The sequence below is a fragment of the Filicampus tigris genome, chromosome 1 (genome assembly GCF_054856515.1).
Source record: "Filicampus tigris isolate MCC_2025a chromosome 1, RoL_Ftig_1.0, whole genome shotgun sequence".
NCBI classification, from domain to species: domain Eukaryota; kingdom Metazoa; phylum Chordata; class Actinopteri; order Syngnathiformes; family Syngnathidae; genus Filicampus; species Filicampus tigris.
In genome coordinates this window covers 18,172,131-18,189,108 of record NC_141217.1, presented here as the reverse complement: position 1 = coordinate 18,189,108, position 16,978 = coordinate 18,172,131, and the positions used below count along the sequence as shown (strand labels likewise).

Below are 16,978 nucleotides of genomic sequence, written 5' to 3'. Positions count from 1 at the left end.
TGTCAGACACCATTAACCGCCTTTAAAAACTGGCCTAATGGGGCTAGTCCAAATGTCTAAGTCGCAACTGCCGGAAATGGCCCAAAAGTGCAATTGCTGTTTCAGTCCAAGACTTTTATCACCTAAACACTCTAAATACAGTTGGGTTAAAAATAACACAATTTGGGGTCAAAAATGGACAGATCCACGAATTGGTTTCAATTTGACCCACCTTCTAACACTGTTTTTTACACAACAGTCCAATTTTTGGGGTTGTTGTGTATAAAACTACCCATATTTGGGTTTGTTTTCTGAAAGAACAACCCAGAAAGTTGGGTCAAATTGACCCAAGTAGTGGATTGGTCAATTTTTGACCCCATATTGTGTTATCTTTAACCCAACTGTTTTTAGAGTGAACAATACGACAGAAGCAGGATGTGGTGATGATGCAAGAAAAAAACGCGACCGGCACACACTTGACTGGATAAAACCGCATGAATTGGTGTATCCTCATGTCACTAGATTTGGCTAGCCCGAACGCCGCTAGCCTGAACAGATTCATACTAGCCACAGCAGGAAAACATAATCGAAGACATAAACAAGGGCAGCGACGCCAAGTGTTAATTCATCACCCGATTATTATGTCAAATCAGCGCGGACAACAACTATGTGCTAACAAGAAATGTATTCATCATAGACGTTTTATGGCTTCATTCAATAACACAAGACACTTATCGACAGTGTGTCAGAACTGTCAGAACACTTGTCGGACTATGACTGGGCTCGTTGAAGCGTAGCTAATGGTGAGTGATATTTTTAATAATTTTCTTTTTATTAGTTTCTGTGCTGCTTCTCTAAAATAAGTTTGGGACCACTGCCTTTATCAACAAAATTGGAAAGTCAGTGCTAATGAATGTAGTCCCTTCTAACACTGATTCTGTGAAACAGAAAAAGCAAGTATTGACATAAAATGGTTTTTTTTTAGCTCCTAAAAAAATAAAAAAATTCCCCTCCAAATCTAACAGCAGCTTTTTACTATTCATGACAATATGCATTAATTAATGAGGAAGAATATTGGTGAATATGTGAAAAGTAACGTTCTATAAAGGATAACGTCAGAGAAACCATTATCTAACAGAAGATGGATATGGGAAAACCACACGACTGGGATAAAGCAAAGGGCATAGGGCTTGTGGGATAGGGGTCAAAAGGTGCTGGGAAGCACGGAGCTGGGGGATTTGACCCAAAGTTTTTCAGTTACAGTACCTTATCCCCTGTGAACTGTGTGGGAAGCTGCCAGTAGAGCAGATCGTCCTGGTGCAAGCTGAAACCTTTGTAGACCAGAGAGTACTGGGAGGCAAGGGTTGAGGGAAGCAGAGGAAAATGAGCCACAGAAATGGAGAGAGGCTAGCAAGCAAAGAAAAAGCCTAGGAGGAGGAATGCAGGGCATACAGTTGAATTCTTTCTAAGTGCATGCTCCAGGGCGCTAATAAATCACCCATTGTGCTGCCCGCCATCCCACTGTCTGACAACTTCCACTCACAGTAATGTGAAAATGACAGCTTAAGACATCTTTAAACAGACGTCAGGACAGACGACAGTGAAACCAAAGCGGTTCCTTGTGCACTTACAGTATACTTGAAGATAGCACAAAGGTCACCGTTAGAATACTTCATCTATTCCTTCTTAAATCATTCACGATATTCGGTCCCTGAAGTTTTGCTCAGTGAGTCAGTTAAGCTGCTATTCTGTACCTTGCTGCCCACTCCAGAAGCACGAGGAATCGTCTGGCTCACTGTGTTCTCGGTCTGTTGATTGACAGCAAAACCACAACCCGAAAGAAAAGGAAGACGGTGATGGGGACGTGGAGGAACCAACAATGTCACGCTAACAATCTCTAGCAGAGAGTACCTGCATATGAGGCGCATTGCCTGGAGAGTATGATTGGGGTCTGGCTGGTCTAATTGAAGAGGAGATGCCAGACGGACCAGAAGGTGGGCTCAGGTTACGTGAAGGCCATCGAGAGGAAGAGGAGAAGGATGAAGAAGAGGAGGATGTCGGAAGACGAGAGGAGAGTGGAAATTGTTGAAGGGAAAAGTTTGAGAGGATTGCCCAGACCTCATCGTCCAGCTGTCTGACGTCACCCTGAGGACGCATAAAGTGGGGATAGCCAAGGGATCCGTATGCTAACACTCAAGGTGACCGGTCAGGGCTTGAGAGTTATCAGACCATATGTAACATGACTGCAAGTAGTAGTCATGCTTAATCATGCATTTTAGACAGTGAGAGCATGCACTGCACACACCAACGAGACAGACTGAAGTGAACTCTTCTCAATTCAACCCTGAGATTGAGTCGATTTGACCCAGCAACATTTTGCAAGGTCTGGGGCATTCATATAAAACAGTTTTCGCCTGCGGTCCCAATAAAGCACCAATTTCTTTGAAGGCTTGAGGTGTTATTTATCCACATCAGGCCAGAGCTCACAAAAGACGACAGTTAAAAGTTCAAATTCATGTTTTCATCACCAATCTTCCATTCCAGGGTCAATTTTCGATCCATGTTAAACCTTTCAGGCTACGGCTGCACGGTCAGAGAGTGAACGCCAGTGATTATGAAGAGCATAGGACCTGAGCTGTTTAGACTGTCTGAAGGCAAATGTCATTTTGGTACAATTTCCCTCAATCAGTGCTCTACAACCATCAAGCAACATTTAATAGATTTTCCTCACTCCTGATCCGTTTCTTATTCAAATTCATGCAGATGCACACACACTGCTTGTCAACTTACTGTACATCAAGTTACTTATCAAGCTAATTTTTGCATCAATGGTGTGAAGGGATTTTATAAAGATAAGAGCCAATGTCCATTGTTATCTTATCATGATTAAAACATTGTTTGCGCAACTATTTTTAAGGGCTCACTGGTTCTCTTGGCTTTGTGATTGTTTTTACCCTTAGACGCCAATCGGTTCCAAATGGAAGCATCTTTCACGAGCTGCTCCTCTGGCAACTCTGACTCATTCTATTGATGTGGATAAAGCATAAGCTTTGATCACTTTCCTTATCACTGAACTGCTAGAATTTGGGATTGCTTTCCCGGTGTTATTCAAGCCAAGTTAAAATGTAAGAAGTGCTTTAATGGTCCATTAATTTCCTTGGCTTTCACTTCCTGTGAAGTATGTGATGCAAGCTTTCAAAATTAGAGGTCAACTTGAAACCCTTCTGTAAAAATCTCATCCTGCTCAACATGCATTCACATGGCATCAAGAAAAGACTACAGCCGTACAAAACTCAATCATTTCTAAATGTATAAATGATTAAAATACACTTGAGCAACAACGAGTCAGAAACCTGCCATGCTGCTCTTTAAAAACAGCAGAGCATGTGCAACCAAAAGACACTCTGTAGCCACAAGTAACATTTGCATACCTGTTCTGCTCGTTTCATACGAGTATAAGACGAATCTTTCTATAAGTGGTAAAAGCAACAAAAAAAAAACATAACTGACATACAAAGGTAATCAAATCAAGCGATTTGATGAGCGCAGTATGTAGAAAAGACAGACAGATGATGGAAGAAAAGCCAAGTAACAGAATGAGAGGTCTACAAAATCCAGATGCACCACTGGATTCACTGCCCACAAGCTCTTTGGGTACTAACCTTGTCACCCTGGAAGACCCCAGGCAGCTGCCAATAGTGGGGCTCCTGCCCAAGGTAGTCAAAGTTGCTGTAAGATAGTTGAGTCCCCTCAGTGGAAACCTCGACTGTGAAACCAGTGGTGATGCGGTTTGTGCGTTGACGGTTGACCAGCGCGAATCCCTGGAAGTTCCCAGGGGAAAATGTTGCGGATACCTGCAGGAATACAATTAGAAACACAAAGGAGCTTATGAAAAACTTGGAACTGGAAAGAAAAAAATGAACACAGTAATCAGAAGTCAAATCGACTGTGGAGCGAGGCTTTAGTTTTCCAGACTTTCAGTGTGCCAACTGCTTTCTTCTTACAAAACCAATCTGTCTTATACAAACATTTAGAAAATTGCTGCTGCGTGGCCATTGAAAACAGAGACGAGCTGCTGTTCCCAAGGTGGAAACCAACAAAACCGCAGGGTTTATTGCCTCGCAAGGCCTCTCCCAACAGGCAACTCGCTCTTTCCACAGACATTCTTTTTGCCCCGGATACTTCCCTGAGAAATGGTAGACTGGCTATTTTGATTCTGGTGTGGTGGCTTCATCCTGCCATTACATTACTCTTGGAAGAAAATGCCACTAGATTGACAGTAACCTCTGCCCTTCTGTAACCACTTTATCATGATCTACCGGTGAAGTGGGAACTGTTGCCTTAAGTAAGAACTTTTCAAGATTGCAGTGCTTACCAGGTCTCTGTAGTAGTTGGAGCTGGAGCACTGCTGAGTGACACCCATACAGAAACAGGACAGGCAGCCATCTTTGTTTTGCTGGCTAAGATGGAAGGTTCCAGGCTTGCACCTGGAGCAAGACGGGTCTTCAACGTTCATCTATAAGATCGTAGGATTGTGATAAGCGTTGTGATGCAGAGGGCAATGTACATGCCGCGTATGAGGAAGACATGACACAACAAAATTATGAAAATATATAATTTTAATTACTTTGCAGCGACAAAAGCCACCATTGCAGCCTTCACTTCCTCTTGGGTCACAGTTGTAGCAGTTACCTGTAAGCGCACATTGAAGCAGATATTTGAAGAGAGTATCATTTGTTTTATTAAACGCCGTCAAGACCATATTTGGGTGGGATAATCTGTATCAAAGCATATCATGTACCATTGACTTCATTGTTGCCGGAAATGCACTTCTGTCCAAGCAATGGGTTGCCTGTGTATCCTTGTGCACATCTGGATTGGATTAAAAACCAAAAACGGTGAGTGAACAAAAAGGATACGGCACAATCTGGGCAATGTCTTTTAGCAAATGGAAAAATCACTAGGTGATGAATCCTTTACAGTACATCATTCAGTCACAATAACACAAGCATTTCAGTGAGCATGGCTCCTATTTATAAACCAAAACCAAACAATTCTATTTGGCACAAAAAAGCTTGACCAAGAAGCTTTTTTGATTGTTGGCCTCACAAATGCATAAAGCATAGCCCAAGACACAATTTTCAGTCAACATATCCCGGAAGGTGATTCTCTGATATACCGTATGACGTATGCCTGACACACAGAGAAATGGAAATGAACAAAAACATTGGGAAGATGATGTATTCAGTTGCAGAACAAGATGCAAAGGAGAGACTTCACTATAAGTGTGACAGTTAGTAGGACAATGTACCTTTGACCCCAGCCAGTTGCAAAGCACTACCACCAGAGGAGAGGCTGAACTAATCACAGACTGTACAGGTTGCCTTGAGGATATCAAGCCTTACCTCACCTGTCCTATGGCAGCTCCGAAGGTCAACAGTCAACAAACTGCTTCCATGCTGGCAAACTAGTCTAACATCTGACACATGCTGCAGATTCTCAATGTCCACCATCACTTGATACAAACATTGCACCGTCATTTGTACATACGTGCATCTCAACTGTCAGATTATTGGCATGAATTAAGAAAGTAAAAAATGTGATTATCGACGTAAAAAATGTGATGATTGACATGTAGGCTATGTAAATATTGTTCTATGGTGGGTAGTAGTTACTCACTTTCCATGAGACAAATATCTCTTATTTTATAAGTAATCCAGCAGAATACACAAACATTGTGCCAAGCAAATTCAGATTGATTGATAAAGATAAATTATTTAGAAGAATTCGGAATCCACACCACTTGCTGTACTCGCGAAAGACTCGAGCTAAAATATATCCAATTAAAATTGCCATCAGCTGTCTATTAATAAACAAACGTGCTGTGTATAAAATAAAATGTATTCTGGGGACCAAATGTAATACACGTCTGTAGCAATGAAACATATTTTATTGCCTCTTGAAAAAACATTGGGGATATTTTTCCTTTTTTTACAATGACACAGAAAAATGTCTCTCTCCATTTTTTACCTTAATTTTAGAAGTTAAAAAAGTCACCCTCATTAAGCAAAGTCAAGGTTCACACAGCCCCCCCCCAAAAATTATCACTGTAGATGTGACCTCTTCAAAAATAAAGAGACGGGAGACAGGTGCAAAATTTGAGGTAGTCCAGTCATCAAAAAAAAAAAAAAAAATGAAATAGGTACTAAAGCTAAGATAATGTATCTCTTCATAGCAGACAACTACCTTAAAAGACACACAAAAAAATCACAAGGAAATATACAGTGCCATATAATAAAGCCCTTCATCAGGTTCCACACAAATAGTTATATTAAGTATAAATAAAGAGATGGCATGGGGGAAAAAAAAAAATCAGTCATGGCACAATTACAGCCTACACATCAGGGATAATCCGTATAGGAATGGCCAGCCTTCCCAGGACAACATGAAGAGAACCATCTTGATTTTTATGTCCTCCTTTCAATAGTTTCAGTAGGTCCAAAATCTCGGATCTTGTATTTTTCTTGTCTTTTAGCTCTTTTTTCTTTGCTACTTTAGCCTTGGATTTTGCTTTCGATGATGGCTTTTTCACTGACTTTACGGCAGTTGTTGCTTTTTTTTTAGCATGATTCAATGTGGATTTGGTTGGTGTGCTTGACTTCTTTGAGGTTCTTGCCTTTGTTCTACGGGGGGCTTGTGTAACTTTTGTGATTGTGTTGAAATTCTTTGCAGTAGTTGACGCGGATCTAGCAGGAGTCAACGTTGCTGTTGTTGTTGTGTTCACAGTCTTTTCTCTAGCTCGGAGAGAATGCAGTGTTGTTTTCGTTGCGCTAAGTCTGCTGTTTGCTGTCACAACCTTGCCAGAATTTGCGGTTTTAACAGTGTTATTTCTTCCCCTTTGGACATTCTTGTCAAGCGGTTCATCGGATCGAAATGCTTTATCTCGTCCATTGTTAGTGGGTGTCCTTGGGGGGATTTCTCTGTGAGATGGTGGCTCCAGTTGAAATTTTGTGACTGCTACGTCATCTTGAGCTTCCTTTAGTCGTGTTTGGTTTGATTGTGAAACACGTTTAGCTATCCCAACAGTGGTCTTGCTCACTCGTCTCTTCGCCACTGGCTTTGCTGTGACTATGGCTTTAGTTGTAGACTGAGGTTGGGCGGCACTCTTGGCGTTTACCTTTAGCTTTGGTTTAGAATTTGAGACTTTGTGTTTGGATGGAGATGTGACATGTTTTGTGGTGTTTTTCAGTGATTCTGCAGCGACTGACAATTTTTTTCTCTCTTTCCCAGGCGTAGTGGTGAGTTTACTATCAAGGAGACTTGGGGTAGGTATGCTTTGGAGCACCGTGGCTCGATGGGTGATTGGTCTCTTTGTTGGTATTCTTTTTCCTGGAGGCTGTGGTGTTGAGTACCTTGGGGGCACAAGTACTGTGCTAAGTGAAGGCAGGGGCATCCTTTCCTGTAGCGAACGGGAAGTGTGTCTTGCACGTTTCATCTTGTTCATCTCCTGAGCCAGGGCTGTGAAGCCATCGATCAGAATCTCCAGCCTTCCTTCGAGTCTGCTCAATCGGGCTTCCATGTCAGTGTAGCTCTGCTCGAGCTCAGTGACCCTCTTGGTCTTTTCCGCAGTTGACTCAAGAGCAATAAGCTGCTCCATCTGGGAACTGAGATTACTCTGCTGATCCTCCATTCTATGAATGCTTTCCCTCATATCAAGGGTGTTGCTCTCAAGCATACTGAGACGCTGATTGAAGGTGTTCAGATGAATGCGGAGCAAGTGTTGAAAGCTGGAGCGTCTGCTGTCAGGGTCTGGTGTGAAGCGTGGTGGGAGTCTGCTTGCTGACTTATTGGGAGCCACTGAAACTGTGCCTGTCCCAGTTTTTGAAGCAGAAAGAGTCGTGCGGTGGTAGGAAGTTGTGGACCGTATTTTTCTGGTCGAGAGGATGGTTTGTGCAGTGGTATCAGGCCACTGGTAGTCAACATCATCACTATCTCCGCTGCCAAAAGGTGTTATCACTTTATCCACGCTGAAATTTAATACTGCTTCAGCACCACATCCCAAAGGTAGGTAGCCATCAAGCAGCTTCTCTTGGAAAGGGTCCCCACAACTGTCTGCAGATGGCATCTCTTCTCTTAATGTCAAAACAGCACAATGAGGAGTGTTGCTCATAAAGCCGATTCAAATATTCAATAATTTTCATTATCTACCAAAGTCTTGTCATCTTTGCCATCAGACCAACAAAGATTTTTTCAGACAGACAGCTGTCCTCATAAATGCCTCATCTACATTTATGCTATAGAGACCCAGAAAATGTATGTGGTGTGCGCAGGGATGGAAAGACAAGAGCCAACACCGCCTTTAAACGTATGCAACCAGCAAAGCACAAAAGCTGAAGCAGAAGACAAAAAGTAAAAAGTACCACAAACCAAACTAAATGTTTCCTGAAGACATACAAAACAATGGTATGCACTTGTTTGTCACCACAAACTACTGATGAGCACCACAAAAGTACAATAAACATCTAGCCCAGAGGAAAACTGTACACAGTATTACAGAAATTTTAGATATCCAGCAGCCCATGATAGAGCAGTGTTTCCCAACCTTTACTGAGCCGGGGCACCCATTTTACATTAGAAAAACTGCACGGCAAACCACCAAACAATAAAGGTGACAAAAAGTATAAATTCTAAAATAAACATCTTGATTTACTCAGTGTGAAATCTGGGCCTGATTTAATTGACCACAAAGTCATGCCTTCTGTTGTAAGAATGGCAACAGATGGACATGCAGGTTAATTTTACCTTCTACCATACGGTATAATGGACGAGCATTTACGAGCAATTGTTCTGTCATCTATCACCGGCACAGATAGATAAAAATAGATATTTCCAATTAATAAATATTTATTTTCTGACAAAGCAAGTGAAATTGGATAATTTTCCGCAGCACCCCTGATAACCCCTCACAGCACACTAGTGTGCCATGGCGTCCTGGTTGGGAATCACTGGGATAGAGAATGCCTATTCAAAGATAACTGATTCCTGGACTGCCAAGGCTCAACGACTAGTGTAGAAAAAAGACATGACTAAACTAAGCCACCAACATGCGGACATCACTTTCCTACAGCCAATGAATGCTAGTGCCAGCCCTGGTTAACCTTGCTGCCGGCCCACCCAGTAACCCTAAACCGAGAGCAGTGTCAAAATGACACTTAGAAGAAGAAGTAGGGAGAAAGTACAGCAGATTGAGGCAGGGCGGGATGTACCTCTCACAGCGTCGGCCAGTGTATCCAGGTTGGCAACCGCACGTTGGCTGACCGTCAGAGTCCAAATAACAGGTTGAGGAGAATCTGTTCAAATGGTATTTGAAGTCAGGATTTTGTTGTACTTGTCATAAAATGTACTTTGTAGAACACCGAAAAAAGGGTTTGAAAGTGTGATAAATTGGACTGTATGATTCTTGTGCTGAATATGACAAATAAGTCAAAAGTACACAACATGTACAGTCCATACCAATCTGATCTTAGCCATTTGAGGTGAAATAGGTTTTAAAATCTAAAGCTTATTGCTTTGAGTTACTCTATAATAATTATATATAATACAAGTTTAACGATGCCAGCCGCAACCAAAGAGTCTGAAATGACCTCGTCTACATGAGCGTAGTGGACAGGTTGTCATTGTTTTTGCAATAATAGTACCTGACCCTCATTAAAAACGATTTAGACAAACTCACTGGTTGTTGGATGCTGTTCCAGGACATGGGCAAGGCTGGCAGGCCTGGGCAGCTCCAGCTGCTGGGTTTCCATAGTAACCAGTCCGACACCGTTCACACCATGCCCCATCAGTGTTGTGTTGACATTGCTATCAGACAGACACATGCAAAAAAACAGGTGAGATTCACTAAAAGGCTTATTCGGTGTACACAGAGCTTGTTTTCACGTGTTGAGATCTGCCAAGAAAGCTTTATTGCATTCCAGCACAGAGATGAAATAAGTCAACTGCGAAATATAATTAGGAGAGGGAAAAATAACATAAAACCTACGAGACACCTGCCGGTTTCCTGGTCACAGCCGCTGGCATACCCATTGCAGTCACACCTCTCACAGGAGCCCAAGTAAAGACCAGAGCTGGTCCGCATGTAACCTTCATCACACTCCTGCAACACCAACGGATGATACCCAAGGTAAGAAAAAAACACAACAAAGTGGACTCTTTGTTTTGTTGAAGGAGTCAACTGGAGTAACTCTCAACAACTGCCATCGGAAATCAAAGTGTGATTAATTCAGCGAGTAAGCGCGATTCATTGAAATTCGTTGAAACACAGTGTACCTGGCAAGACGGTCCTCTGTATCCTTGAGGGCATGCACACTCTTCCACCTCAAGGGCACGTTCATTTCCAGTTGAGTGCGCAACTGCAATATCCATTTTGATGTCTGATACACTGTAAAAAGCAATTTTCCGTTAAGTGTGACCATCTTTCATTTTATTCTAAATGAATTTGCTCAAGGAGAAATGTCCCTGAAATGCTACCTGCTCTCTGCCAGGTTGTCAGCGTAGGTGGCCCTAATAAGCAAGGCGCTAACATCAGCCAGAGCCATCAGGAGGTGTTCCCGCGTGCACGGTTGGCCGTCAGCGCGACGCCATGCAGACTGCCAGGATGGAAATGGAAAAGTTAAGCCTACTTTGTATTTGCGAGTGCAGATTTAGCAACATGCTTCCAAATATGATACAAACCTCTCTGAATGTCACAGTGACTGTTTGTGACACACGTGGTAGGGGCTTGGTCTGGGAGTAGTGTTCCAGAGAGATGCCATTGCCCTGGAGAACCACATCTGGCTGACCATCAATCACCAGGGACCGCGGGAAAGGCTCGAAATGCACTGTGTAGCGTAGCTCCCCACCATAGGCTGTCACCTAGTAACAACATAATGAAAAGGATAGCTCATAGTATTTATTCTCTTGGCAGAACAGTAAAGTGTTGGGGACAAGGCAAAATCAAGTATACAGTGTAGTCCTAGTTTCCTGGGGGTAAGGTATGCACAAGACATTTTTGTTGGGCTTCACTGTGAATTTATGCTTCAAAGGCTCTTTGCTGTGCGGGCAGGTCCAGTCATTTTCACTGAACATGTTGAGACATGACTGAGTGTGACAGAAGGCTGAGTGCTGAATGAAACACCTGACTGATCTTTGCCCTCCCCTTTCATGCTTTCTACTGTACTTTGCTGATTTATCTCACCTTATCTCCTCGGAAACTCTCAGGCACGACCCAGTAGTAGATGTCGTCGGGGATGCTGGAAAAGGAGCGGTAGACCACTTCTGAGGGGCCCCTCTGAGAGATACCCTCGCTAATAGTTCGAGTGTTGCCGCTGTTGGTGAGTGTAAAAAGCTGCCCGTTCACGCCTCCTCGTACCTGGGAGCACACGTTAACCAAGATGTTTGATTTGAACGCTCATGGGCCACCACAAACACCATTTTCACGCCTCTCTATTTAGCACCTGCAAGATTTGCTGATACAGCTTGTCTGCGTGAAAATATGTACCCCTCCCTTTACTATTCATATCAACTGTACCTGATCTCGACTCCAAGTAGAGCTGGCACACTGTTTGGTGACGCCCATGCAGAAACAACGCAGACAACCCTCGGGGTTGTTTTCTGATAAGTGGAAGAAGCCTGACTTGCACTCATCACATTGAGCGCCTGCCACGTAGTTCTGCAACAAAAATGCAAACAGACACACACGCCCGGCTCGGCCTCATTTCTTTCATAAACTCGGGTATGATATGAGAAAGAAGGCTCAGAAAGGGAAAAAGAATGACATAGCCAATAATAGGTGGCTCTCATCTGTAGTGTTTCACTCGGCACTTAATCATGCGATGTGTACCTTGCAGCTGCATGGCCTGCTGCTAGAGCTGATGCTTCCTCTGTTATCACACTTGGTTTCTACAGGGGGGAGCAGTGGAAAGATGAAGACATATGGAGTGGAAAGTTCACCTGGCAATGTTCCAAAAGCACTGCATACCTGTGCCATGAGCACATTCTACTGCCAGCTCTACTACAAGGGCAAACAAAACTCGAGAAACTTTACTAAAATGCACTCACGGTGAGGAACACATTTTCCATTTGGCAGAAGGGGATTGCCCTGGTAACCAGGAGCACATCTGGAAAAAAAAAAAAAAAAAAAAAAACAGAGGTAGGAGTGACAGATTTGCCACACGTCAGAATATGTTACTACTATTTATTCCAGAGTAATTTATGATAAAATACTTAATTCTCTCACTTTTCACAGCGTCTTCCCGTGTAGCCGGGCTTGCAAGCATCACATGTTGGCTGTTGGTCGGAGTCAAGGAAGCAGGTGTCAGAGAACCTGCAGTGACAAAGAGACATAGGTAACCATTTACAGTGGTGGGTTAATAAGTAGCATGTGGACTGAATGAACCATTGTTAAAAAAAATCTGCAATAGCAGTTTTTGAAGGAGAAAAAATTCTGAGAAGACTTTACCGGCGAGAGGTTTCATAATATGGACAAGGGCAAGGCTTGCAGTCATCGGATCGGCCTCGTCTTGGGTCACCGAAGTAACCAAGGCGACACTTGTCACATTGTGGGCCTTCTGTGTTGTGCTGGCAGCTCTGCAGTAGATAACATTGTGAAAAAAATCTTGTCATCAACAGCAAGAAGTAGAGGGAGAGTTTTGATGCTTGTCTTGAAATGATATCAACAAGCATTGTGAGTAAGCCTCGGGTTTTAGTATTTACCAGACAGTGTCCACTGATTGGATCGCAGGCGCTGGCATGTCCATTACAGTTACAACCGGCGCAGGTGCCCAGATAGGAGCCACCAGAGACACGCTCAAAACCAGAGGAGCACATTTCACAGGACAGGCCTGTATATCCGGGGGGACATCTGGGAACCATAAATGGGATCGTCATCAGCTGTCTCAACAGAGCGACATGTCATTGGACATCACAAACTTTGATATTATTAATAGAAACAGCTGAAATAACAGAAAGAAAAGGTCAAAAATGGTTTCCTCAAATGTTTTAAATAATACAATGAGTCATTGGGGCTCCTCACTACTGTGGTTGTAGTCCCAGCAAGTTATGCATGGATCTAGATTTAGACGAGACTTTACACTGATGTGATCTACCTGTATTTTGCATTTTATTCACATTTTGTGTTCGGTTGTAATGTTCAATGTAATGTCCCACATATACATTTACCTGTGGCGGGCCGCCACTTACATATTTTGACGCCAACTGTCAATATGTAACTGTAGTATTAACTTTTGCTGCACAGAGATGCCGCTCTGCTCCTTGTGAGATGCGTGTGTGTGTCCGCTAATCCAGACCACCAATTCAGTATAAGACTATACAGCCTCAGCATCCCATTTGACTTTCTTCTGACATACAGGAGTTACAGCGGAAGTTAAGTTTTTCGTTAAAATTATTTTGAAAAAGTTACAGCTAAAGTGGAAGTCAACCCAATTTTTTTTTTCCAGAATATGTTCTGTGCAGGCCCAATAGTTGAGAGTTAGAGAGAATATTTCGTATAATCCACCCGCTTTTAGCCATCTCAGGGGGCGGCCATTTTGTCACTTCTGTGGACTGAAAATGACATCACGGTGTCTCGGGGCTCAAACATGGCCCAGCTTCAGAAAACAGGTGAGCTGTGATTGGTCGTTACCTGAGCCCTGAGACGCTGTGATGTAATTTTCAGTCGACAGAAGTGACAAAATGGCCGCCCCCAGAGATGGCTAAAACCAGGAGATTAACTCTTATTCCACAAACGCAATATTTATCAGAATGCCTTGTTTCAACTAGTGGGCTTGCATAGAACATATTCTTGAAAAGAAATATGTTTGGGTTGACTTCCCCTTTAAGTATTTAGTTTTTAAGTGTATTTTTTGTATTATATGTTTTGAAAACAGCTACTTTGTTACTGTTGTTGTTTTTTCCACCCTCCAGTCCTTCCTTGGGGCATGGCAAAGATTGCTAAACATTGGCAAAAATGCTTGAGAATTTTTTTGTTGATACTCAGTAAACAGCAGAAAAGTACTGCACAGTAAATAAACAAGTTATTCAAATAGACATCTTGTGATTGGAACGGTTTATTTCAACGCAGCAATAGGCCCCAAATGTCCTACTGTGTAAAGGCTAAAAGTAACCCATTGATTTTAAATTGAATTTTACCTACGATGACCAATGTGGCCAAGGTCACATTGGTAGATCTATGTTCCATATTAGTGTTCCGTCGGTCACACTTTAGATTTTTACATATGTACCGTGTAGTATAAGATTGTTTGAGGCAGCTTGCCTGAATGATCCTACTAGACAGCTTGTAGAGTGCCACAATAATTTGACATTTAAAGGGTCTGCTAGTTGACTTGCCCAAGAAAAAAAAATAACACATGCTATGACGACAGAGCAGTTTCTTTCCCTTACCTGCACTCTTCAACATCCTTAGCATGACCCCGAGTACTAAACTCCACAGTGGTGGTGTCCATAACGATATCACTGAGTGCCACGCTGACCATGTGGTTATCATAAATGGTGCGGATGCTGATGCTGTCCAAGTTAGCCAGTGTCATCATTAATTCCTCCCGGCTTACTTGCTGTCCGCTGGAGTGTTGCCAGTTGTCCTTCACAACCATCGCATTGATTCATGATTCATATTTACAGTACGTATAGAGATGAATTATTTGGTATACACATTGAACATAATTCCTTAAGTACTTACTTCAGTGAATTTAATTTCTCGCTGGTTGACCACACTAGCAGGGGTGGCACTCCCTCTGCGGTATATAAGCCTGCGTCCATTTCCAACAAGTATTACATCCGGCTTCTCCATAGGTTCAGACAGACCACGGGCCAATATGAAGCGTACTTTGTACTTCAGGGATCCTCCATAGGAATCGATCTAAAATGCATCAATGATTATCATTCAAATATACACTCCGCTCCAAACGAATGGGAACAGTGAGACCAATTACTTTATTTCCTTGGTAAAGTGACAACAATTGTGTGTGACATCCGAAGATACATATGAGACAAATGTTTATGGCGAAGTGTATGCATGTAAAGAAAATGAGCTTTAGGAGAAGGATTACCTTGTTGCCAAGAAACTGGCGGGGCAATGTCCAGAAAGAGTCCAGGTTGAGAAAGCGACGTGACAAATCGACGAGCTGGAACTCTTCCATCTCAGGGTTGATGAGGATCTGAGTAGAAGAAAGTGGGGGAGTACCTGGCCTGGATGGGTAGCTGACATTCACACCTGAGTGTCACAAAATAAACATATTCATTCTCCCAGCTTTCTGCTCTGTATGTCCGGATGAGGTGAACATTTCAGTATTTTAGCTCTCAGTTTGATACGAGCATTCTTGGATTCATTTAATCAGTACCTTTCAAATCGTCCTCTTCATTGAAACGCAGACTGATCTGATTGCGGTAGCGTCCAGTCCCTTTGCAATTCTTGGTGATTCCAGCACAGAAGCAAGAAACACAATGGCCCTCCACACTAAAGTGATCGTCTGGGCAGTTGCCTGGCAAGGTCAGGACAATTTATTTACTGAACCTGAATTACATTTTTATCCGTGGCTTGCAATGAAAACCGTCATGCTTCTGCTGAAACGTACCTGGTTTGGGAGTGGATGTCAGGGTTAGCACTCCATCTGGAATACCAAACACCAGACCTTTGGCGTTGATGGCCTCGCAGGTGTAGGCCCCCTGATCGGCCTCCTTCACGTCACGGATGGTAAGCGTGCCACGACCGTTCTCACTGGTCATGGAGATTCTGGAATTACATGGATTCAAAAGATTATTAATCATGCATATTGTGCAAAATTATAGCATTCTCATAGAGATCACATTAGACAGCCACTAAAGATAGTTTACATTTGATTAAGAGACACTTGTGAAATTGTGATGATAATAATTAAAAAAAACAGAGTAAGATTATTCCTTACATGAAAAAAAATATGTACTGTACTTTCCGGACTATAAAACGCTACTGCTCAAACAATGAAACGGCTAATTTATGGATTTTTACAAGTTAGTGATCACAGTGGGTGTGCAAGTTCATGTGAAATAAGGGGCGGGGTCCTGTTTCTCATAAAGGTCTAATCAGGGTGTGTCACCAGCTCCGTGATATAGCAAATATTGTCCGCATTGCAATTTGACACATTGAGATTTCTTGTGATCAGACACGTATTTTTGGGGTAAAGAGACATTCTCTCATCTTGCTAACAGTTTAGGTTGTCATCATTTTCACTGCTCACTAAGAATTATGACATCTCACGAGTGGATTTGTCTCCAAATGCGTCAGTCCAAGGACAAGGAAAACAACCGTAAATACAAATGAACAAGCCTTACCCGATTGTGTTTTGACTAAAAAGTGGGTTCCGCAGACAGCAAGAAGTATTTTCCAAAGCAAGCCTCGCTACAGGCTTTTCACCTCAGAAACACTCAGAGATGATCAGCGCATATCCAAGACTATGTAAAACACGACGTCAGTTAAGGCATAATTGTTTGTATTTACCGTTGTTTCCCTGTTGCTCGCATCTACCCGTTTCGGTACATAGCCTACTCTAACTACTCTGTCATGAGTCTTGGTGAGTGGCGAAAATTATGACAGCCTAAATTTTTAGCATGGCAAGACAATGTTTCTTTACACAAAAAATGTGACAGAACACAACAAATCTCAATATATCAAATTCCTATGCAGATAATACTTATAAGTCAGCCCAAACATATTTTTTCTCAAGAATATGTTCTATGCAGACCCACAAGTTGAAACACAGCATTCTGATTAATATTGTGTTTGTGGAATATGAGTTTAGCAGCAAAATCCACGTGTTTTTAGCCAGCTCAGGAGGCGGCCATTTTGTCACTTCTGTCGACTGAAAATGACATCACATATGCTCAGGGCTCAGGTAACTCATATTCCACAAATGCAATATTAATCCGAATGCCGTGTTTCAACTAGTAGGCCTACATAGAACATATT

The 16,978-nt window shown here is 42.5% G+C and overlaps 1 protein-coding gene across 10 annotated transcripts in view; it reads right to left on the bottom strand.

Moving 5' to 3' along the window:
* Positions 1-16,978, bottom strand: part of hspg2 (heparan sulfate proteoglycan 2) — a 93,176-nt gene that overhangs the window by 36,180 nt on the left and 40,018 nt on the right. For 9 of the 10 annotated variants that reach the window (XR_015085723.1, XR_015085725.1, XM_086023708.1 and 6 more), the window contains exons 12-33: positions 15,609-15,766; positions 15,375-15,515; positions 15,084-15,247; positions 14,714-14,893; positions 14,419-14,615; positions 12,733-12,880; positions 12,479-12,606; positions 12,257-12,343; positions 12,079-12,137; positions 11,861-11,919; positions 11,549-11,689; positions 11,216-11,389; positions 10,714-10,893; positions 10,510-10,628; positions 10,309-10,420; positions 10,022-10,135; positions 9,713-9,840; positions 9,246-9,329; positions 4,781-4,851; positions 4,607-4,671; positions 4,355-4,495; positions 3,642-3,833 (exon numbers count right to left, since the gene is read on the bottom strand). Coding sequence is in view for 8 of the 10 variants with exons in the window: in XM_086023708.1 (XP_085879834.1) it covers positions 3,642-3,833; positions 4,355-4,495; positions 4,607-4,671; positions 4,781-4,851; positions 9,246-9,329; positions 9,713-9,840; positions 10,022-10,135; positions 10,309-10,420; positions 10,510-10,628; positions 10,714-10,893; positions 11,216-11,389; positions 11,549-11,689; positions 11,861-11,919; positions 12,079-12,137; positions 12,257-12,343; positions 12,479-12,606; positions 12,733-12,880; positions 14,419-14,615; positions 14,714-14,893; positions 15,084-15,247; positions 15,375-15,515; positions 15,609-15,766 (2,842 nt within the window). In the remaining 2 variants the exon portion in view is untranslated. Of the gene's footprint in view, positions 1-1,245; positions 1,330-1,733; positions 1,788-1,890; positions 2,125-3,410; positions 3,450-3,641; positions 3,834-4,354; positions 4,496-4,606; positions 4,672-4,780; positions 4,852-9,245; positions 9,330-9,712; positions 9,841-10,021; positions 10,136-10,308; positions 10,421-10,509; positions 10,629-10,713; positions 10,894-11,215; positions 11,390-11,548; positions 11,690-11,860; positions 11,920-12,078; positions 12,138-12,256; positions 12,344-12,478; positions 12,607-12,732; positions 12,881-14,418; positions 14,616-14,713; positions 14,894-15,083; positions 15,248-15,374; positions 15,516-15,608; positions 15,767-16,978 lie in introns of all 10 variants that reach the window. The other variant, XM_086023776.1, reaches the window with a different exon arrangement.